The sequence below is a fragment of the Aquarana catesbeiana genome, linkage group LG12, assembly GCF_042186555.1.
Source record: "Aquarana catesbeiana isolate 2022-GZ linkage group LG12, ASM4218655v1, whole genome shotgun sequence".
Classification (NCBI taxonomy): Eukaryota; Metazoa; Chordata; class Amphibia; order Anura; family Ranidae; genus Aquarana; species Aquarana catesbeiana.
In genome coordinates, this window is record NC_133335.1 from 77,354,183 (window position 1) to 77,379,234 (window position 25,052).

Below are 25,052 nucleotides of genomic sequence, written 5' to 3' on the forward strand. Positions count from 1 at the left end.
GATCCCTCTCCAGTTCCTGTGGCCACCCCTCCTGTGTCTGTAAGTATTCCTTCTGTATCTGTCTGTGTCCCCCCAGCCTACTGTATCCCCTCCTCTTGTGTCAGAACCTTCCAATTCTGTGCCCCCCGAGTCAGTTCCCCCCCAGGAGTCTACCCCTCCTAAGTCTGACTCAAAGGGAGCACCCCCCCCCCCACCAGGAGTGGTAACATGTACTAAAAAGGTTGCTTCTTCCTCTGTAAAGAAGTCTTGTGGAAAGACTTCACAGAAAATGTAAGAGATGAGGGCATCTCTGAAGCTGACCTGCAGTACCTGGAGGAGAGAAGGAAGGTTGGGAAGCGGAAGAAGCAGGTGGTGAGGACGGAACAGGCTCCAGTGCCTGTCTCCAACCGTTATAGGTCCTCTAATTGGGATATTTCTTCATCTGGAGCTTCTTCAGAGCGAAGTTCCGATTCTGAAATGGAGTTTGAGGCGGCCTCAAGAAAGAGAGAGGCATCTGGTGATGAGCAGCAGTGGGGAGCTAAGAAGCAATCCACCCAATAACCCAAATGGCGGTTCCCCCTCCGTTAAAAGTGGTGACAATAAATGTCGCCAGCATTAAGTCAGTAAGAGCTCGTTCTATGGCCTTCTTTTTGTTCAGCCAATTAGATGCTGAAATTTTATTTTTGCAAGAGACTAGGCTCACCTCCTTGGCAGATATTCATATGGCCAAGAGAGAGTGGAGGTATGGTCCATCTTACTGGTCTCTTGCGGCCGAGCCTTACGGCAGTGTGGCGGTGTTGTTTAAAACCGGCATGGTAACTGTCCGGCGGGTTATTGAGGTGGAGATTGGGAGATGTATGGTCTTAGACGTCCTTGTGGGAGGGCAGGACGTGCGCCTAATTAATGTTTATGGGCCGCACACAAAGTGGGACAGGAAATGCCTTTTTACAAGGATCAAGCCATTTCTTTTTACATCCCGGCAAGTGGTCTTTGGAGGTGACTTTAATACAGTAACTAGGCCCAAGGACAGGAAGGACTTCAAGGACAGGCTGGGATATGATAGCGTTTTTTTAAATAGTATGGTTAGGGATGCTGGTCTTGTGGATGTGCACATTAAGCACCTCCCGGATGACACCGGGTTCACCTTTCATCGAGGTAATAGAGTAGAATAGATAGGTTTTTTTTTTAAGGAGACCTCTGCTTTCTCACCCCCAGTGGTGCAGGCAGTAGAGTTCTCTGATCACTGTATGCTATCTGTGGTCCTGAATGCTTCAGATGCCCCTCAGAGGGGTAAGGGCATCTGGAGATTGAATTCGACTCTACTTAAGGAAGAACATGTTAGACAATCCTTTGAGGAATTCTTTCAGGCACAGGTGACCATCCTGGACTTTTGTAGCAGCAAGGCTGAGTGGTGGGAGCTGACCAAAAAGAGGATCGCTGGATTCTTCAGGGGCCTAGCCAATAGAAAACAGTTTAATAAATACATGACCTACCAACGTTTACGGAGGAAGCTGGATATTCTTGTCTCGAGAAGAGGAGATCCTGGGGCAATCTCCGAAGTGAAACTCCTTCTCAGGAAGTGTCAATATGACCGGCATGCCTCTTTGGTTCTGGAGAGGGACTATGGGAAGTACCACTCGCCTGACCCTTACCAGAACTGCAAACAAGGTGTAGCTGTTAAAACGGTCGTTGGCCTTAAGGACAGTACAGGTTCCTTGACAAAGTCCAGGTCAGGGATTCTGGAGGTCGTGAGGTCCTTTTATGCTGACCTTCTTGGGAGGAAAGAGCTTGACCGTGACAAGATGGAAAGCTTTTTGGACTCTACTCCAGGTCTAAATGATGAAGATGTCCCATTGATGAATTTGACAGAGGAGATCACAGTTGAAAAGGTGATGAGGGCAATTGAACAGCTTGCCATCAAAAAGTCACCTGGACCGGATGGCTTGACGGCTGAGTTTTACAAAGCTTTTAAGCTTATTCTGGCCCCACATTTGGTAGAGGTTTTTAACAGTTGCCTTGCAGAAGGGGTACTTCCCCCTTCCATGAGGCACTCGGCTGTGATTCTTCTTTCAAAGGGTAAAGATCCTTCGATGATTGAGAATTGGCGCCCCATCAGCCTTCTTAATGTCGATAGAAAAATACTGGCAAAGATATTTTTCTGGCGCCTATCGTCAGTAGCAGAGTCTTTGCTTTCTCGTCATCAGCACTGTTCGGTCCAGGGTAGGAGCACATTCACAGCGGTTTTAGCTGTCCGGGAGGCCTTGGAGCGGTGCAGGGCTGCAGGCTGGGGAAAGTATTTGCTGACATTGGATCAGGCAAAGGCTTTTGATCGTGTTAACCATGAGTACCTTTGGTTGCTCCTTAGTAAGTACGGTCTGCCGGGTGGTTTTGTCGATTGGTTAAAAGTCTTGTATAAGGGGGCAGAGAGCTTTCCTCTTGTTAATGGTTGGGTTGGGCAGTCCTTTGAGGTTGGCTCTGGGGTGCGCCAGGGTTTTCCCCTGAGTCCCCTGCTCTGTGTTTGCAATCGACCCCTTCATCAGGAGGCTAGAGAGCGGCATGTTGTGTGGGGTGCCAGTGGGGCTCCCGGGTGAGCCGCCTTTGAGGGTTGTTGCCTATGCGGACGATGTGTCGGTGATTGTCACCGGGGCGGATGAAGCAGAGGAGGTGGTCTCTCTGACATCACGGTATTCTGAAGCATCAGGCTCCAAGATCAATCAGGAAAAGAGTGAAGTTTTCTGGATGGGAAAGGAAGGTGAGGGGTTTGATCTCCCGGACACCTTTCCAGTGCCCCAGGAAAAAATTAAGATTTTAGGCATTGAATTTGGACCCGGCGATTATGGCCTCAAAAACTGGGAAGGCAGACTGGAAATTGCCAATACTAAGGTGGTCAGCTGGAAGAGATGGAAGTTATCTATTAGGGAAAGGGTTGATCTGATTAAGACTTACCTGATTCCGATCTTCTTGTATGTCAGCTTTGTTTGCATCTTGCCAGTGTCTCTCTATGCTAGGGTCAGTAGTGTGTTCTTCCAGATGTTGTGGGGGAACAGACTGAACCCCATCAAGAGGAATGTCACCTATCTATCCAGGAGGGAGGGTGGCTTAGGTATGGTCAACCCAGTTCTTTTCTTTTCACTGCTTTTTCTCAAGTTTAATATTGGTAATATGCTTGCAGTGGAACCTCCTGGATGGGCAGGCATATTTAGATCTTGGTTTAGGCCTTTTCTACGACTTTGGGAAGAAGGTGGCCAAGTGAAGAATCTCAGGGGTCATCGTGGTCAGCTATCAGCCTATGTCGCTCCGTGCCTGAAGTTATTACGGCAGTGGCGATTGTTGGCTGAAGATCTCAGATCGGTTCTGAGGAAAGTCCTTATAAGTCGAGTCTTGAGCGAAGTCTTTCATGACCCACTGGCCTTAAGGGATTGCCCAGGCCCAGTTTTGAGGGCAGGGTTAAGACTTAATAATTTGGACAGAGTACCCCCTAAATTCAGGGATCTGGCCTGGTTGTGCTTCCATGGGTGGCTCTATGTTAGGGGCAATTTGAAATTCCGCAGTGGGATGGATTGTAGCTGTCCTCGGGAGGAGTGTGCAGGTGAGGAGGAGACTATGGACCATTTTCTGCTTCATTGCCCTTTTAACATAGAGGTGTACAAACAGGTGGGGCGGGCCCTCTGTGTTCCTTTCCTCTCCAGGCTGGGTTATGCTGAGTGGGTGTACGGAGCATTCAATACTGGTGGGGTTTTTTGTTTAGATACACTTTTTCTAGTTAGCCTAGTAGTCCGTTATTTCACTTGGAACGCACGGTGTCAGGTCAGCTTTCGGCGTAAAATCCTTCCTGTTGAGGTGGAAGGATTTTACGCCGTTGAAGCGGAGTCAGGGGGCTTGGTTGAAGGCGTGGAGGGGTTTCAAGCCTCCCTGACTGCCAGGAGTCTCTTTTCCGGGTGTGGCTGTCTGTCTCTTATCACCCTAGATTATTATTTTTTGGATTAATTTTTGATAAATGGCTGCGTACATAGGTGATGGGTTGTGCCTCTTAGGCCCTCTCTGCTGCTTTATGTAAATAATTTTGGTAGTGGATTATGTATATATTGTATATATTCTGAACATGGATGTGTATTCCTTGGATTTCTGTTGAAGTTTTGTACTATGGTTTTGTTTTTTACTTTTGTATAAAATTGGTTGCTTGATTCTTTTTAATAAAAGATCAATAGTGCTCCATCATAGGTGTCAGTGGGAGGAATAGTGTCCTGTCTTTGGCGTCAGAGGAAGGAATAGTGCCCCAAGAGCCAGATAAAGACAAGCAAATAGCCATATCTGACCCGCAGGCTGCAGTTTGGAGAACCCTGCTCTAAAGAAATAGGTGTTTAATTCAGCATGTAATTACCTGGTGCATGAAGAGTGTTCTAATGAGAAAAGCTGCAGGGTCTGCATCTCTATAGAAGCATTTAACCTTTGGGGAGTATATCACCAAAACTAAAATCCCTATTGCAAAGGATGCTGGAAAAATCAGTGTGCCAATCACACAAGCAGGAAATGACATTTCTGGGGGTGTTCTATACACCAATGGTGTACAGAAAACCTCCAGGTTACCATACTGAATTGAATTTTACAGACAACTAATGTGGATGCAGATTGAAAAGGAATGGTCATTTTCAATAACGTTAAGTTATAAAACAATGTTACACAAACCACGGCTCCAGGTGACTACACTTGAATCTGTCTCTGGAAAGAAATGACATGCTGCTGACCCAGCTCGTATTCTGAAGCATGACACAAAGCTTTGGCCAGGCAATGCTTTTTGTTACAGTACATGGCTTGTGTAGCCATTGTATACACTATATTTTTTATTTACGAATGGGGTCTGCTGAGTGGGGGAATCTACATGCAAAGAAAAACCACTGTAAAACCAGTGTTAGCAATAACTATATACATACGTACAATATCTCACAAAAGTGAGTACATCCCCTCACATTTTTGTAAGTATGTTATTATATCTTTTCATGTGACAACACTGAAGAAATGACACTTTGCTACAATGTAAAGTAGTGAGTGTACAGCTTGTATAACAGTGTAAATTTGCTGTCCCTTCAAAATAACTGAACACACAGCCATTATTGTCTAAACCGCTGGCAACAAAAGTGAGTACACCCCTAAGTGAAAATGTCCAAATTGGGACCAATTAGCTATTTTCCCTCCCCGATGTCATGTGACTTGTTAGTGTTACAAGGTCTCAGGTGTGAATGGGGAGCAGGTGTGTTAAATTTGGTGTTTTTGCTCTCACTCTCTCATACTGGTCACTGGAAGTTGAACATGGCACCTCATGGCAAAGAACTCTCTGAGGATCTGAAAAAAAGAATTGTAGCTCTACATAAAGATGGCCTAGGCTATAAGAAGATTGCCAAGACCCTGAAACTGAGCTGCAGCACGGTGGCCAAGACCATACAGCGGTTTAACAGGACAGGTTCCACTCAGAACAGGCCTCGCCAAGGTCGATTAAAGAAGTTGAGTGCACGTGCTCAGCATCATATCCATTAATAGTCTTTGGGCAATAGACATATGAGTGCTGCCAGTATTGCTGCAGAGGTTGAAGGGGTGGGGGGTCAGCCTGTCAATGCTTAGACCATACGCCGCACACTGCATCAAATTGGTCTGCATAGCTGTCATCCCAGAAGGAAGCCTCTTCTAAAAATGATACACAAGAAAGCCTGCAAACAGTTTGCTGAAGACAAGCAGACTAAGGACATAGATTACTGGAACCATGTCCTGTGGTCTGATGAGACCAAGATAAACTTATTTGGTTCAGATGCTGTCAAGTGTGTGTGTGTGTGGCGGCAACCAGGTGAGGAGTACAAAAACAAGTATGTCTTGCCTATAGTCAAGCATGGTGGTGGGAGTGTCATGGTCTGGGGCTGCATGAGTCCTGCCGGCACTGGGGAGCTACAGTTCATTGAGGGAGCCATGAATGCCAACATGTACTGTGACATACTGAAAGCAGAGCATGATCCCCTCCCTTCAGAAATTGGACAACAGGGCAGTATTCCAAAATAACGACCCCAAACACACCTCTAAGACCACCACTGCCTTGCTAAAGAAGCTGAGGGTAAAGGTGATGGACTGGCCAAGCATGTCTCCAGACCTAAACCCTATTGAGCATCTGTGGGGCATCCTCAAGAGGAAGGTGGAGGAGCGCAAGGTCTCTAACATCCACCAGCTTCGTGATGTCGCCATGGAGGAGTGGAAGAGGACTCCAGTGGCAACCTGTGAAGCTCTGGTGAACTCCATGCCCAAGAGGGTTAAGGCAGTGCTGGAAAATAATGGTGGCCACACAAAATATTGACACTTTGGGCCCAATTTGGACATTTTCACTTAAGGGTGTACTCGCTTTTATTGCCATCGGTTTAGACGTTAATGGCTGTGTGTTCAGTTATTTTGAGGGGACAGCAAATTTACACTGTGTACACTCACTACTTTACATTGTAGCAAAGTGTAATTTCTTCAGTGTTGTCACATGAAAAGATAGAATAAAATATTTATAAAAATGTGAGGAGTGTACTCACTTTTATGAGATAGTGTATTTACTTTATGCAGACATAAACATCTTCCCTGCCGGTGCTGATCTAAGTGAGTGACATTTTTACTCTGTTAGATTTGGCACAGACACACACTTGGGATCTTTAGCTGCTTTGAGATGGTCTGGTTGTGTTGCTATGACTATAGGGAGGGTTGGTCCACCATCAAGGTATGCCAGCATTATGCCACAGCCACTCAGCAATGGTGCAGGCTGTGCAGCAATCAGAGCTGTCTCTAAATGTATGGTGGCTGACAGCATCTGCCGCCTGCGGTTCTCAGTGCTAGGGTTTGGTTTCTAGAACCGCCCATCAGAGGAGGAGAAGGAGGAAGTTCCTCTTCCAAACCTATCCAGTCCCAGTGCCCAGCCTTTCAGATTTCACCTGTCCTGTCCTGTAGCCGACTGTTACAATGAGAAGGAACAGATCCTGATGTAAGCTGAGGTCTTCACAATAATCACTTCTCCCCTTCCACTACCCCAAATAGTCTCTTAAACTTCTCCACTCTCCCTACCCCACTCTGCTCTTCCCTTCTTACTTTGGGGACCCTATTGAAAGGACTCTAGGTACAATGATGTAAGGGGGTTTGGGGACTCTGATGTAAGGTTGCTTTGGGGACCCTGATGTAAGGGAGGCTCTGGGGACAATGATTTAAGGAGGGGGGACTTTGGGGACCTTAATATAAGGGGGAACTCTGGAGACCCTGATTTAAGGAGAGGGGCTCTGGGGGACCCTGACATAAGAAGGGCTATGGGGGCCCTGATGTAAGGGTGGACTTTGGGATCCTAATGTAAGGGGAGACTTTGGGGACTCTAATGAAAGTGGGGTCTCTGATGTAAGGGCAAAACCCTGGGGATCCTAATTTAAGAAGGGGGAACTCTGGGGACCCTGATTTAATGAGAGGGGACTATTGAGACCCTTATATAAGCAGAGGGATGACTCTGGGGACACTGATGAAAGGAGGGGGGACTCTCGGGACCCTGATGTAAAGGGGTAAACTCTTATGTAAGAAGGTCAGGTCCAGGGGGGCCTAGGCCTAAAGCTGTGTAAGGGGCTTCTTTGCTTGGAGGGAGTGACCGGATGTGGACGCTGCGTCGGAGCGGCGGGTGATTCCCTGAAGCCTGCGAACCTCCCCCCTGGGATGGCCGTCTAGGGAAGAGCCGGCGCGTGTCTCCTGTCCTGGCCGGCACCCCTCCATTCCCCCTGCTTGCCCTTTGTCCACATGATCCCGCTGCGGGCTCCATAGTGGCAATCGTCGCCGCGACGAGAAGAAGAGGACCTAAGGGAGAGGGGAACGGGCAGGGAAACCCCAAAAAAATCTGGGGGGAATAGCAGCTCTGATGGTGGCCAATCCGAATTCAACCTCTAGGGGGCTAACCGTGGGACCGGGAGGAGAAAGTGGGGCCTCGGTTGGTTGGGTCATGGGGAGACCTTTTTACCCCAAGTGGGAGGGGGAGGTGGAGAGGATTGTGGTGGGGGGGGGGGGGGAGTTGGGGTAGGGTAGAGCATCCACTATATCGACTCCTACTCCTTCGGTTGGCTTCGAACTGTAAATCCCTCCCTACTGTAAGAAAAGATGTCTAGCTTAAATATAATTTCATATAACGTAAGAGGCCTGAACTCCCCCATAAAACGTGCTAACATAATGGGTGAATTGAAATTCTTGAAAGCAGAGGTGATATTGCTACAGGAGACCCAACTTTTTCTTGGTAAGAGTCAAAAAATTTTCTCTAAAGACTTCCCACTTTGGTTCTATGGAGACTCTCCGACTAGTGGTGCAAAAGGAGTCGCTATAGGGTTTGCCAAGGAAGTAAGGTTCAAGCTAGAAGAGAGAATGACTGATCCCGAGGGGCGCTATCTTTTTCTAAGAGGTAAATTAAACAGATCAGAATGCTCACTGGCAAACATTTACGGCCAGAATAAGAACACAAATAGATATCTTCTGGGAGTTTTGGCGAAGTTTGAGGAATTTAAGAAAGAGGGGCCATAATAGCAGGAGATTTTAATCTCTGTCTGGAACCAAGGAAAGATAGTACGTCCCATGCACATGGGACAGGAGGGGTTTGGATGAATAAATTGAAAAAGAAGTTGCACCAGTATCAACTTGTAGACGTATGGAGGATGCAACATAATAATGTAAGAGATTACACATTCTACTCCCCCGTGCATGCGATGTACTCGAGACTGGATTTTTTTCTAGTGGAGCACCAGTTACTTGAGGAGGTTATTAGTACAAATATTGGAACAATGACCTTCTCAGATCATGCGCCTGTGAGCCTACAACTGAAAATAGGGGAGCGTCAAAATCAGGGCAATAGTTGGAGGCTAAATGAGGACCTTCTTCATGACAAAGAAATTGATAAGCGAATCAAAGAAGAACTAGAACTGTATTTTAAAATAAATGTCCCAGGCGAGATTTCAGAAGCCAGAGTCTGGGAGTCTCATAAAGCATATATTAGGGGCATTCTAATGATGGTCGGATCTGAGAAAAAAAAAGAAATGAGAAAGATAAGTTGGCCCTGACAAAAGAAACCTATGATTTAGAACAGCAACATAAGATAATGGGTGATGGGGAGGTATTGGCAAGGTTACATAGGAAAAGAGAGGCCATGCGGGAACTGGTGGAACAAGAAACCCGTAAAGTATACAACCTAATGAAAAAAGAAAGATACATAGGTGGAAATAAACCGGGCAAATTTCTGGCAAGGGCTTTGAGAGAAAAGAAAAATACCAACTATATTGAAAAAATAAAAACAATGACTGGGGATATCAGACATACTGTAAAACTAGAGACATCGCGAAAATATTTCAAGAGTACTACGGGGGGTTATACGCAATTAATAATAATGATACCCAAGAGGTGAGGGAAAAAAAAACGAGAGAAAATAAAAGATTATTTAAAAGATATCGGATTATCTAAAATTGCGGAAACTGAACAGAGTGTTTTAGAGGCCCCCATATCAGAGGAGGAGTTAAGAAAAGCACTCCAGAAAACACCAGTTGGCAAAAGCCCTGGCCCTGATGGGCTGACAGTTCTATATTATAAAAAATACCAGGATCAATTCATTCCCAAAATGTGCTCTTATATGAACGGGATTGGGGATAAATGGGAGATGAGGAGGGAAGCGTTGGAAGCCAACATTGTCATTATTCTGAAAGAAGGTAAGGACAGTATGCTCTGCTCCAGCTACAGACCCATATCTCTCCTAAATGTTAGATACGGAACTATTTGCCAAAGTTCTAGCCGAAAGGTTGAAACAGACAATTAATGAGATCATACACCCACATCAGGTAGGGTTTATACCAGGAAGAGAGGGGAGGGATAACGGTATCAAAACACTATTGGCAGCGCAGAAGATCAAAGACAGTGGATTCCCAGGACTACTTCTGTCAATCGACGGTGAAAAAGCGTTTGACAGGGTGGACGGGGCTTTATGATGTGCACATTGGAGGAGATTGGACTTGGAGACAGAATCCTCAGGTGGATAAAGGCACTATACGCCCGACCCACAGCGAGAGTGAAGGTAAATGGTTTACTCTCTGAACCATTTGAAATGTTCAATGGCACAAGACAGGGGTGCCCACTTTCCCCATTGTTATTTGTGCTGGCCCTTGAACCCCTCCTTACTAAGATAAGGCAAAACCCGGATATTAGTGGGTTAAAAATTGGCAAAGATGTGTACAAACTAGCTGCCCTCGTGGACGACATTTTATTTTATGTCACGCGCCCGAGGACTACCCTCCGGAATCTGATATCTACCCTAAAAGAATAGGGGAAGCTCTCTAATTTTAAGGTCAACCCAGGCCAAATCGGAAACGTTAGACATTAATAAAAGCAAACTTGGGGATTATACATATCAAAAGCATTTTCCATTTATATGGGGGAAAAAAGAACTCAATTATCTAGGAGTTAAAATAACTACATCAAGAGAGACATTATTCCAGGTTAATTTTAACGAGATCAAGAAAGAGCTGAATAGAATCTCACAAGGTCAGTTATCATGGGGAGGAAGAATCAACCTATATAAGATGGTAATCCTACCCAAAATCACATATAAGATGCAGATGCTTCCAATCTCACTCCCTCAAGCTTACCTCAAAAGTTTGCACACAATGTTTTTAAGGTTTATTCGGAGAGGGAAAAAACCTTGTTTAAATTTCACACAGTTAACTAAAGATAAGTTGAAGGGGGGTGGGGGGCACCAGATACTAGAAAGTATTATGAGGCAATCGCCTTATCACGAGTAACAGAATGGGTTCAAAAGAATAAAGAAAAACAATGGGTCAAAATGGAAAATATAATTAGCAAAGCCACGATGGGCAGGATAGTATGGATTCCACCACACTTAAGAAAATTTAGCACAGAAACGCAGGACATTACAAGACATGCACTTAAAATTTGGGATAACCTGCACAAAAGGGAGCACTGGGAGTTTAATTCACCTTTAATTCCACTTAAGGCCTCTTTCACACGGGGGATCCGTATGTCCGTTTTTCATCCTTCCGTTTTCGGATGAAAAACGGACATACATTCATCCCTATGGAGCGTCGGATGTCAGCGGTGACATGTCCGCTGACATCCGACCCCGCTCCGATCCGAAAAGTGTAACGGAGGAAAAACCTACTTTTCCCTCCGTTTTCGGATCGGATCGGATGACGACGGACACTACGGACCGTCATCATCCGATCCCCCATAGGGGAGAGTGGCGCTCTGACAGGTCCGTCGCTGCACAGCGTGCAGCGATGCACCTGTCATCTTCCTGCTCAGCGGGGATCGGCGGAGCGATCCCCGCTGAGCAAGCGGATGTTCACGGGGCGGATCATGACTGATCTGCCCCGTGTGAAAGAGGCCTAAGGATACAGAATATTTTGTACCGGGATAGAGGACTTGTTTGGGAAGTGGATATTGGAGGAGGACGCTCAATTAAAGGACGTCATGAGACAGGATAAAATCTGCACAAATAAAGAACTAAAAGATAAGGACAATCTGCTAGTCATAGACCTATGGCGGTACAATCAACTGAATCATTATTATTATTGACTCACTTCCGCAGCCAATTAGATCGGCCGAAAATCTACTGCCTTTGGAGAAAATATGTATGGAGAAAAAAAGGAAGGAGGGGATCTCTAAGATTTATAGAGTATTAACAGAACTGGGGGACATGGAGATCCCACCATTTATTAAGAAGTGGGAGAAGGAATTGGATAGCAAGCTTAAAGAACCAGAGGTGTGGCAGATATTGAGAAGGGTTAATGCCACTTCGGTCAACTGCAAGTTATTGGAGTTGAACTATAAGTGTTTGGCGAGAATGTATATTACCCCCGATAGAGCACATAAATTTCAGAGGGAAACATCGCAACTCTGTTGGCGGGGATGTAAAGAAATAGGGACAATGGCGCATATCTGGTGGCAGTGCCCGGAAATTAAAAAATATTGGGGGGAGGTAAGGAGAACAATTAAAGAGATCACTAATATCGCAATTCCAGATGACCCATGGGATTTCATAGGAGTGAAACGCCCACAAAGACATACCTGAAAACGTTAATACCACAGCTCACTAATGCGGCCAAAAGCCTTATACCTAGATTCTGGCAAGTGAAAGGAAGACCCACGATGCAGGACTGGTTCAATAAAATCAATGAAATTCAAAGTCTAGAGTATCTCAGGTTCAGCGAAGGGACGGGAATGGAAGTCTTCGAGACGAAATGGAGGGAATGGGTAGAGTATAAGTGTTCATTGAGGTCTCCCGAGGTATGGGGTATATAGTTCTGAGGCCCCTATGTAGCTAGACGGTGAATATTAAATAAGGAAAGATGAGTGGAGACTGGTTTCGACAGGAGTAGAGTGGAGTAGGAGTAGGAGTTGGGTATGAAGTAAGAGGGGTGATTGGGGGGGGTGGAAAGGGGGTGGAAGGTTCGGGAGTGCTTTAGGAGGGCAATAAAGGGGGAAGAAAATGAAATTGGGTTTTTCTAATATATTATGCTTGATTTGTAAATGGCAGAAGAAAAAAGCCACAATGATGTGATGATGTGAAGGGAAGAGATTGAACTGCAAAGTTGAAACAAGATCCCCGGAAAAAATACTTCGCTGAAGTGGCAAAAAAGAGAAAAAAAAAAAGCTGTGTAAGGGGCCCCAAAATTTTTGATGGCTGCCCTGTTCCCCACACACTGCGTTGACGTTCTGCATACCACTGCAGGATTAGATGATGTGAGCTGGAGACAGAGATGTGTCCTTCAAACTTCAGCCAATCCGTGAAGAAGAGGTATCCAGCCAATAAGGTGTCACGCAAGCTATGCTGTGCGCAACATCACTTCCTCCCAGCTCCCCAGTCAGTCTCTACACGGAGCTAATGTTGGCAGGGAGGTGAGAAAGCATCCCTGCACAGGCTGCATGTGCAGCCTTTTATTTTTATTTTTGGGGGTGGGGGGTGCAAGTAGCTGGTCTTGCCTAAAGAGCAAAATAGTCTAGCACCAGCCCTGGATGGATGTTACTATCTTACATGCCTAGAGCAATCATAATGAGTACAGCAGAAGAAAATGTCTCAGGTATGCATGGTTCTTTCTTAAATAAGGAAGGTGTGATCTTGAAAACTACATTAGGAGCCAAGAATTTGACGTATACAGTATCTACCTATATGAGTTTGCTCTTTGTCAGTTAGAAAGTGACACCCTAATGAATCCATACTTTCTTTAGAAAAGACATTACATATACCTGATATCTGGTACAAACGTTTTCAGCACTTTACCACAAACATTTTCACATTTGTAAATGATCCCTACTGAGTAGCGGTATTATGTAACTTGTCATGTTGTTCTATTTTCCTCTTGAGAATCACCTCTAGGAGCAAGTGTAAGAGGTGGGTGTACTGTGCCAGTGTATGCAATATGTCATTATTACTATAAGTAGTTACTCTAGGAAGGAGTGAGGAGTGAGGGGGAGGAATGTCATTATATATTTATATATACACACACATGAGTCACCAGGGTAGCAGTGCCAGCAGAAAGATATGTATGTATGTGTATATATATATATATATATATATATATACACAGTATCTCAGAAAAGTGAGTACACCCGTCACATTTCTGTAAATATTTTATTATATCTTTTAATGTAACAACACTGAAGAAATGACCTTTGCTATAATGTAAAGTAGTGAGTGTACAGCTTGTATAACAGTGTACATTTGCTGTCCCCTCAAAATAACTCAACACACAGCCATTAATGTCTAACTGCTGGCAACAAAAGTGAGTACACCCTTAAGTGAAAATGTCCAAATTGGGCCCAAAGTTTCAATATTTTGTGTGCCCACCATTATTTTCCAGCACTGTCTTAACCCTCTTGGGCATGGAGTTCACCAGAGCTTCACAGGTTGCCAATGGAGTCCTCTTCCACTCCTCTATGACGACATCACAAAGCTGGTGGATGTTAGTGACCTTGCGCTCTTCCACCTTGTGTTTGAGAATGCCCCACATCTGCTCAATAGGGTTTAGGTCTGGAGACATGCTTGGCTAGTCCATCACCTTTACCCTCATCTTCTTTAGCAAGGTAGTGGTTGTCTTGAAGGTGTGTTTGGGGTCGACTGCGGCCCAGTCTCCAAAGGGAGGGGATCATGCTCTGCTTCAGTATGTCACAGTACATGTTGGCATTCATGGTTCCCTCAATGAACTGTAGCTCCCCAGTGCTGGGAGCACTTCATGCAGCCCCAGACCATGGCACTCCCACCACCATGCTTGACTGTAGGCAAGACACACTTGTCTTTGTACTCCTCACCTGGTTGCCGCCACACACGCTTGACACCATTTGAACCAAATAAGTTTATCTTGGTCTCATCGGACCACAGGACATGGTTCCAGTAATCCATGTCCTTATGCCCCGTCACATGGTCGGATTTTCCGATGGAAAATGTCCGATCGGAGCGTGTTGTCGGAAATTCCGACCGTGTGTGGGCTCCATCGGACATTTTCCATCGGATTTTCCGACACACAAAGTTGGAGAGCAGGAGATAAAATTTTCCGACAACAAAATCCGTTGTCGGAAATTCCGATCGTGTGTACACAAATCCGATGGACAAAGTGCCACGCATGCTCAGAATAAATAAAGAGATGAAAGCTATTGGCCACTGCCCCGTTTATAGTCCTGACGTACATGTTTTACGTCACCGCGTTCAGAACGATCGGATTTTCCGACAACTTTGTGTGACCATGTGTATGCAAGACAAGTTTGAGCCAACATCCGTCGGAAAAAATCCTAGGATTTTGTTGTCGGAATGTCCGAACAAAGTCCGACCGTGTGTACGCCCTATTAGTCTGCTTGTCTCCAGAAAACTGTTTGCGGGCTTTCTTGTGCATGATCTTCAGAAGAGGCTCCCCACCCCTTCAACCTCTGCAGCAATGCTGGTAGCAATCGTACGTCTATTTCCTAAAGACGACCTCTGGATATGATGCTGAGCACGTGCACTCAACTTGTTTGGTCAACCATGGCGAGGCCTGTTCTGAGTGGAACCTGTCCTGTTAAACCGCTCTATGGTCTTGGCCACCATGCTGCAGCTCAGTTTCAGGGTCTTGGTAAACTTCATATAGCCTAGGCCATCTTTATGAAGAGCAACAATTCTTTTTTTTCAGATACTCAGAGAATTTGTCATGAGGTGCCATGTTGAACTTCCAGTGACCAGTATGAGAGAGGGAGAGTGATAACACCAAATTTAACACACCTGCTCCCCATTCACACCTGAGACCGTGTAACACTAACGAGTCACATGACACCAGGGAGGGAAAATGGCTAATTGGGCCCAATTTGGACTTTGCACTCACTACTTTACATTGTAGCAAAGTGTCATTTCTTCAGTGTTGTCACACGAAACGATATAATAAAATATTTACAAAAATGTGAGGGGTGTACTCACTTTTGTGAGATACTGTGTATATATATATATATATATATATATATATATATATATATATATATATATATATATATACACACACACACACACACACACACACACACACACACACACACACACACACACACACACACACACACACACACACACACACACACACACACACAGATCTGTAGATGGGCAGCAACTAGGCCAAGCAATCTATCCCCACTCACCTCATGTTGTGAGGCCTCAGTTCGTAGCAGAGACTCCTCCTTGGCATCTTCATATGGTAAAAAGTTCTCATCACCAAATTCCGATATTATAGGATACTGCAGATAAAAAACACACATATCAGGCAAGTCTGTCCTAATAAAATAATTTATAAACCTAGTTGAAAATAAAGCTATTCATACCCAGGCTGATAGGCCCACCTAACACTCCTTATTGCTGGCTGTGGACAGTTCAGTCTGCAGTTTGTTTTACCTATTCACAATAACGATGCAAATAACTGCAAGAAGAAAGCAATGGTTCTACAAGACCAATATTTCAGCTGACCTGTATGGTCACATGTTTCTTCTTGGCTTTTTGATAACCTCAATAACCTGGACGAGACTACTTTGCAGGTTTTTTTCAGGTGATAACTAATAAGTCCACTTAAATAGTTTTTTCATTTCTTAGTTTTAGAAAAAATGTCATGAATAAAACATGGATGATGCCCTTGCTGATCTTCTAACCTAAAAATGCTAATTACGTGACTGTCATCTATGAAGCATGTAAAGCCACACACCACTATTCCCTTGCTTTTGAAAAGCTTTATTAGTCAGCGTATGACAAATAACCCTAAGGGTCATTTCACACGGGACGGCTCTTAGATGATCCGCCCCATGAACATCCGCTTGCTCAGCGGGGATCGCTCTGTGGATCCCCGCTGAGCAGGCAGATGACAGGTCCGTCGCTGCACACTGTGCAGCGACGGACCTGTCAAAGTGCCGCTCTCCCCTATGGGGGATCAGATGACGACGGACCGTAGAGTCCGTCGTCAGCCGATCCGATCCAAAAACAGATGGAAAAGTAGGTTTTTCCTCCGTTACACTTTTTCGGATTGGAGCGGGTCGGATTTCAGCGGACATGTCACCGCTGACATCCGACGCTCCACAGAGGTCTATGGAGGGTCCGCTCAGGTCCTCTTAAAAAACTGACAGGCGGACCTGAATGGATCATTTGTCTGAAAGAGGCCTTAGAGATAGGATGTTAATATCTTAGTTTATCCTTTTTTTTTTTTTTGCGCTGATATCTGGATAGAGATATAACTCCAATGTTTGGTACCATAGCGGTTTCTATTAGTCAACCACTTGGATGTAGCTTCTCATGCCTACTTATGAACTTTTCATTAGTTCATAGCGAAACCCTTATCATCTTCCATGTACAGTACAGTATTCATACCTCTTGAAATTTTCCACATTTTGTCATGTTACAGCCAAAAACGTAAATTTATTTTAATGGGATTTTTATGTGATAGACCAACACAAAGTGGCACATAATTGTGATGTGGAAGGAAAATGATAAATGATTTTTTTACAAATAAATATCTGAAAAGCATTTGTGTTCAGCCCCCTTTACTCTGATACCCCTTAATAAAATCTAGAGGAACCAATTGCCTTCAGAAGTTACCTAATTAGTAAATAGAATCCACCTGTGTGTAATTTAATCTCAGTATAAATGCAGCTGTTCTGTGAAGCCCTCCGAGGTTTGTTAGAGAACCTTAGTGAGCAAACAGCATCATAAAGGTCAAGGTACACACCAGACAGGTCAAGGATAAAGTTGTGGAGAAGTTTAAAGCAGGGTTAGGTTATAAAAAAATATCCCAAGCTTGGAACACCTCACGAAGCACTGTTCAATCCATCATCTGAAAATGAAAAGAGTATGGAACAACTGCAAACCGACCAAAACATGGCCGTCCACCTAAACTGACAGGCCAGGCAAGGAGAGCATTAATCAGAGAAGCAGCCAAGAGGCCCATGGTAACTCTGGAGGAGCTGCAGAGATCTACAGCTCAGGTGGGAGAATCTGTCCACAGGACAACTATTAGTCGTGCACTCCACAAATCTGGCATTTATGGAAAAGTGGCGAGAAGAAAGCCATTGTTGAAAGAAAGCCATAAGAAGCCCCGTTTGCAGGTTGCGAGAAGCCATGTGGGGGACACAGCAAACATGTGGAAGAAGGTGCTCTGGTCAGATGAGACCAAAATTGAACTTTTTGGCCTAAAAGCAAAACGCTATGTGTGTCGGAAAACTAACACTGCACATCACCCTAAACACACCATGACGGTGACAGCATCATGTCATGGGGATGCTTTTCTTCAGCAGGGACAAGGAAACTGGACAGAGTTGATGGGGAGATGGAGCCAAATACAGGGCAACCTTAGAAGAAAACCCTTTAGAGTCTGCAAAAAACTTGAGACTGGGGCGGAGGTTCACCTTCCAGCAGGACAATGACCCAAACATACAGCCAGAGCTACAATGGAATGGTTTAGATCAAAGCATATTCATGTGTAGACACACTGCCAACTTACCCATATATACATATGATTGGGAACAGTAACCAGTCCTATTAATGGACCACAGGGGTACACCCCCACATTGGCCCCCACCTTCCCCTCTTCTCCCACTGTCCTTTCTTGTCGTGCCATCCTCTCTCCCACTGTCCCCCTTTCCTGTCTTCCTTCCCCTCCTCCCCTCCCGCCCACTCCTCTCCTACCTTTTTTGACCCTTTTTCCTCTTTTCCCTTCCTCCCCTTTTTCCTCCCCCCCCCCTTACGCTTTCCCCTTCCCAACTATTCACTCAGACTATTCCCATGCACCATCGTTATGGGCTCTACTGTAAAAACTTTGGCTATTCTAGCTCCCTGACATGCATTTTTCGAACTACTTATCTTTTTTTTTTTTTGTTGTTCAGGTTGGGCTTCATCATGTCCATCCCTGTTCTATCGCACATGCTTTGGTGGTTTTTCTATAGTGATTTCTCTTCACCATCTCTGCTGTCTGTGGACACCGAGGCTCCTTGGGGCATCCTTCTGGGCTCAGTCTTCTCTGCCACGCTATGAGTCAACATTTCATGCCGATTTGCGCATGTGCAGTAGGGTCTTGTCCATCCGACCTAAAACGTACCGCCCACCTAGCATGTCGGCGGCCTCTCGCCGTCTGACGTCATTGAGCCGTTCTATGTGGTGATGCACATTTGGTATGCAGGTGATCGGTAAGGCTCATCATCTGTGCTGGGCCCCCCCGATCACCTGATCCCTATTAGTCCGATCCATTGGACCATGCCAACACTCTGGGCGTATACTACATGACCCCCCATTCCCTTATAAGCCAGGTAAGCTCAGTCCTTCATTGCTGCACAGCCAGGACCATATAACGTCAAATTTCTCAGATGACCACACTAAACGGCTACCGTAGGTAAGTGCCATTACGGATCCTATGCCCTACTGTCCTTCCACCCCGCCTTTATATCTTGCTGTGCGGGCCACCTGCCCCGTTGGGAATGGGAGGTCCACATCATGATACTCTTCATGGTGTTGCATCCCCATGTATGCATTCACATGACATGGCGATGCACTCACACACCTATATTATTATATATCCTTTTTGGCCTAATATGCTATGTTCTCACATAGACACATTTTTTTTGTGCCAGATTCGTCTCCAGCATTGTGGTCGATCCTCATGGGCCTTGGTGTCCTATGCAGGCAGGGATGCTTCACTTACGCCACACAACATACTCTAGCCGATTTGCCACAAGCAACTGTGTATCAACGGTGCTATGGGGACGTATACTCAGACCCCCAGCCAATATCTACAGCATTTCACTGTGCAATGGAGCAGTTCAGAGATGGAAGCCCTCCCTGTGAATCCTGACGTGTACTTTAATTTACAAAAGAAAGTTATACTGTGAGTATCACCTGCTTTTATTACCTGCCATATCTATATACCATGCTATTACCTACTGTGCTTTTACAATTGTATATTTGTTTTCATATCTCTCTGATATTTTTGTCATTTAATTACCAGACAAAAAACAGCTTGTTTCAAATCAGCCCCTGAAGAAGAAATGAATTATTTATACCTATATTCTGAAACATGTTGGGACTCCTATGTATACGCACATCACTTGGCCTCCCATTATGAGATCAACTGTGTGTTTCAGTATCTAGCTGTTATGTAACTATCCAGTCTGACTAGTTTTTAGGTTAATATACCTTACGTACCCATTCTAATACTGCTTTGTACTCAATACATTTTGTATGTTTTTATACGTTCGTTACTCCCTTTTCTGGTTACCAGCCTTTGCCCATAAGATCCCCCGGGGCACCCCCTTTTGCAATATTCTCTTTTTTGTACTGGTATGTCGCGAAGGTTTCCAGTATTATATCTATAGGTGGTTTTCTTTTAGATATATTTTCTATTCATGTGTTAGAATGGCCCAGTCAAAGTCCAGACCTAAATCCAATTGAGAATCTGTGACAAGACTTGAAAATTGCTGTACACAGACGTTCTCCATCCAATCTGACAGAGCTTTAGCTATTTTGCAAAGAAAAATGGGCAAAAATGTCACTCTTTAGATGTGCAAAGCTGGTAGAGACATCCCCAAAAAGACTTGCAGCTGTAATTGCAGTAAATGGAGGTTCTACAAAGTATTGACTCAGGGGGCTGAATACAAATGTACCCCACACTTTTCACATATTTATTTGTAAAAAATTTGGAAAACCATTTATCATTTTCACTTCACAATTCTGTGCCACTTTGTGTTGGTTTATCACATAAAATCCCAATAAAATACATTTACGTTTTGGTTGTAACATGACAAAACATGCAACATTTCAAGGGGTATGAATACTTTTTCAAGGCACTGTATTATTGTCACAAATTTTCTTTATCGTATACTGACTATGAAGACAGTTCTATTTTGTACTAAATTGTGCTACTCAACAATATTTTTTCTTGTTACTTCAAATCTTAATAAAAAAGATTGACGCAGAAAAGCTTTATTAGTCCACCAGTGACAGAGACTGCTCTATAAAATGAATCCCCAGTAGGGGGTGAAATATGTAAGAAGGAGAATGTGGGTTAAGGGGGGAGGGTGCGACAGAGAGACTTATGCCCCGTACACACGATCGGAAATTCTGCCAGCAAAAGTCCAATCTGAGCTTTTGGTCGGAAATTCCGACCGTGTGTATGCTCCATCGGACTTTTGCTGGCGGAATTTCCGCCAGCAAAAGATTGAGAGCAGGTTCTCTATTTTTCCGTTGGAAAAAGTTCCTATCGGAAATTCCGTTCGTCTGTAAGCAATTCCGACACGCAAAAACACACGCATGCTCAGAATCATCGCTTCGTATGGAACTTCCCTTTTCTAGTGCCGTCGTACATGTTGTACGTCACCGCGTTCTTGACGGTCGAAAGTTCGGAGAAGTTTTGTGTGACCGTGTGTATGCAAGGCAAGATTGAGCGGAATTCCCTCGGAAAAACCATCCAAGGTTTTTCCAACGAAAATTTGATCGTGTGTACAGGGCATTAGGGGTCGATTTACTAAAGGAAAATACACTGTGCACGTTGAAAAGTGCAGTTGCTCCACAGCTTTGTAAATGAGCAGAAGCTCTGCTGACTTTCATCCTCCAATCATGTGCAAGCAAAAATGCCTTCCTTGCACGTGATTGGGTACTCTTTGCAAAGTGAAACTTTACCTCATTTACTAAGCTCTGGAGCAACCGCACTTGCAGAGTGCAACTGTCTTTTGCAAAGTCTATTTGCCTTTAGTAAATCAACCCCTAAGTGTCGCTGTTGGACCAATAATGCTTTTGAAATGGAAGGAAAAAGTAATGTGCAAAGTCGTCCTTTCCTCATATAGCAGGTTTCACTTTTAAGAACTTTGGGTAAAAATGAAATAATACTGTTTTTAAAAATTTTGGAGTTTTATTTTTTTGGGGAGGGGGAGGGGTGCAAGTAGCTGGTCTTGCCTAGGGTGCAAATAGTCCAGCACCGGCCCTGTGTGTACAGCTCCCCAGCCCCCTCTTATACTTACCTGAGCCTGATCACGATTCAGTGCTGTGCATGAGAACAGTAGCTCTCTCCATTCTATCTCTCCTCACACGGCAGAATGATAGCAGCGGGAGCCATTGGCCCCTGCTGCTGTCAATCAAATCCTGTGACGAGGAAGTGGTGGGCAGGGCCGAATTGCACTGTCTGTGTCAATGGACGCAGACAGCGCTGCTCGGGATCGGCCCCGCAGGTGTGCAACAATAGGAAGCGGTTTCCTATCGTGATATACCGAGAAAAGGAGCCAGGAATGCTGGCAGGGGGACCCGAGAAGAGGAGGATCAGGGCAAATATAACATGTTTGTATTTACAATCACTTTGTGTGGTCTCAAGGTGCAGGAATTGCAATTTTGAAATTGTCCAACCAGGCATGCAATATTTTTGCTCAAACTTATTTTTATATTTATATATATTTATTTATATTTTTTTATATAAAACATTTATTAGAAACAGTAGTATTGACCTATAGAACCATTGTAGATGGTTTTAAATGGTGTGTAGATGGTTTTAAACGGTGTGTAGCTGTTTTCCCGGAATTCAACCTTACCCTGTGCAACCAACAACCAGTCAAACAATGGATTTCACTTACTGGACAGAATCTCTGCTGCTATACGAAAAATCCTTTTTTTTTGCAGCCTAGTTTTCTTAATTTCTTTCCAATACTCTGATAACAGCCAGCTAGCCTCACTCCAATGGAATGACATCAATACAGCCCTAAACACTTCTTGTTTGTCAAAGTTGAATATCCTTCTTCACGTCCTCTAAAACAATGGGAACTCAAAGGGGGGCAGGAACTGAAGGAATGCATGGTATGTAACTGCCCTTGCAGAAATATGCATATTATTGTAAAAAAAAAACCAAAAAAAAAAAAACGGATGACTATGTAAATATGTACATTTGTGTTATTTGGTTATATTAGAAAAAATTGCAAATATCGTAATATAAAGCATTATGGTGTTAGAGGGTTTTAAGTAGTAAAAATATAAAATTTCACGAATGTTAGCAAAGACTTTTCATTGTCCCTAGGCTCATTTCACAATAGCTGTGGATTGCTTTGCAGAAGACAGTGAAAGAAGGTCTTGAAGTGTTCAGGGGGCGATACCGCTGCCTCCTATTTTTCTTCTTTCTTGCCTTTTTTCTTTACTGATCAGCAGCAAGTAACATTGTAGGACTGTGCTGGAACTGTGAGGCAAGTGTCTGGCTCAACGTTGCCGTACAATCCCATTCACTTTTAAACTCAGTATGTTACATTAAAATTGTCGCATTGCAGGTGCACCAATGTGTACTCACCTGAATGGCACCATTTCCTGCTAGATTCAGCAATTTACTGTAATCCAGCAATTCAGGCCCTGCAGCCCTTTTTGGATATGGGGAATCCTGGAAACTGGACCAAAGAACTGGACTAAAGAACTGGACTAAAGAACTGGACTATAGAACACAAATGGGCACACTAGCCTTGTGTATTACCTAAGGTACAATTTATTGGAATATATACAAACAATGCAACGTACTCATGAACCCAGTTGGGTATCAGGCTTAAATAAAACGAAATTAACTCTAATGCCACGTACACGCGATCGGAAATTCGACCAGCAAAAGACCGATGAGAGCTTTTGGTCGGAAAATGCGACCGTGTGTATGCTCCATCAGACTTTTGCTGGCGGAATTCCTGCCAGCAAAACATTGAGAGCAGGTTCTCAATTTTTTGGTCGGAAAAAGTTCCTATCCCAAAATGCGATCGTCTGTACAAATTCCGACGCGCAAAATTCCTACGCATGCTCGGAAACAATTCAACGCGTGCTCGGAAGCATTGAACTTAATTTTCTCGGCTCGTCGTAGTGTTGTACGTCACCACGTTCTTGACAGTCGAAAGTTCAGAGAAGTTTTTTCCAATGGAAAATCCGCTCGTGTGCATGTGGCATAACAAGAGACTCAAACCACAAACCCAGCTACTAATGCATTTTGAGGGGGTATACCCTCTTTTTCAGACTTTGAAGAATAGGGTATACCCCTCTGAGACACGATAGCCCCTGGTTCTGCTTTGTGATGTCGCTAATACCTACCTAGAGTTCTGGTTCGAGTCTCTTGCTGGAGTTTGTATTGCCTTACGTATTTAAAGGCTAAGTTCACCTTTGGTAACATGTTATACCCATATTTAGGGTGTAACATGTTACTGAAGCTGCAGCCCACTCTCATTTTTCTCATTCAGCTCAATTCTCCCATTCACAGAACACAGAGTGGTCGATGGACAAATCTGCAGTGCCGGTATTTGATTATGACAGCTGGCACCTGTGGCTGTCAAAATACCTGAACAGTGTGAGCATTTGATAAGATGCAGGTGTTGTTCGGTTGAGAATTTTCTGAATGCCTCCAACAAAAGTCAACTGAAAAAACAACTTTTGCGGAGCCACCCACAGAAGGAATTTCGGGCCAATTCAGCAGGAGTAGGGTTGAAATTCAATCTGTGTATGGTCCGCTTAAGAAAGGGTTTCCAGTCTTATCCACAGGGTTCTTAAACATAATGATATCCCCGACAGAAACCAGGATCTAAGATGGCAACAGCCCCTTTAATGAACTCCTCCTCAAGGGGATATTGCTGAGAAAGTAAATAGCTTGTCAGAATTAGGCTAGTCACCATACAGAATTGGTTGCAGTAACGAGTGTACCAGGAAGATTTGTACAAGTTGGGCACAATTAAGGGAACCCAAACTGGTAAACTTAGAAAACGTGGACCCAGTCTGTTTCAGGTCAAGAAATTACATTAAAATTCATTGAATCTCCAAATAACTTGACCCCGAATGTAATAGCAGGGACACATGAAACTTGTGCCAGGCAACAAAAGCAGGGACTAGCCCTGGTACTCACCATGTGGTGGTCTGCATGGCACCCTATAATGGGCAGGCAGTACAAGCATTGGAAAGTGCCCAGACAAGACACAACATGCACATACCAGACAAACTTCACTGCTACAGCAGGCATATGCCTGATAGAGTCTTCAGGGACAGGATTCCAACAGACAAGTGTATTATGTCTCTGAATCTGTACAGCACTCTCCAGCTAACTCAATGGTACACACAGGGGTTGATTTAATAAAGGAAAATAGACTGTGCACTTTGCAAAGCTGTTGCTCTCTGCAAGTGCAGTTGCTTCAGAGCTTAGAGTCTTAGGTTCTGTCAGTACAGGTAAAATTAAGCAGGCCTTTGCTGCGAGCTAGGCCTGTTTGTTTTTTGATCTGGGGGCAGGGAGTGGTTAGTATAGCAGTGGGTGTGACCACCTGTGCTTTAGTTCTGAGGCACCTCCCCTGCTTCCAGGGAGAATGTTCTGGAAGAGGGGTAGGGCCTAGGACTGAAGTGACAGGCAGCTCACGTGAGGAGCTCTGACCAATCCCCAACTGGAATTGGCAGGGGGCAGGCCTCCCATATAAGCTGAGGTAATAGGCCACTGGGAGGAGTGGTCGGCTGAGTGAACTGAAGGATGGAGTGCTAGACTGCGTGCAGGAGGAATGCCCCCATCTGGGGGGGGGGTGCGACT

The 25,052-nt window shown here is 44.6% G+C and overlaps 1 protein-coding gene across 1 annotated transcript in view; it reads right to left on the reverse strand.

The window, feature by feature from the left end:
• Nucleotides 1–25,052, reverse strand: part of TBKBP1 (TBK1 binding protein 1) — a 254,032-nt gene that overhangs the window by 204,407 nt on the left and 24,573 nt on the right. The window contains exon 2 of the mRNA XM_073608092.1: nucleotides 15,664–15,759. Coding sequence (XP_073464193.1) covers nucleotides 15,664–15,759 — 96 coding nt within the window. The remainder of the gene's footprint in view (nucleotides 1–15,663; nucleotides 15,760–25,052) is intronic.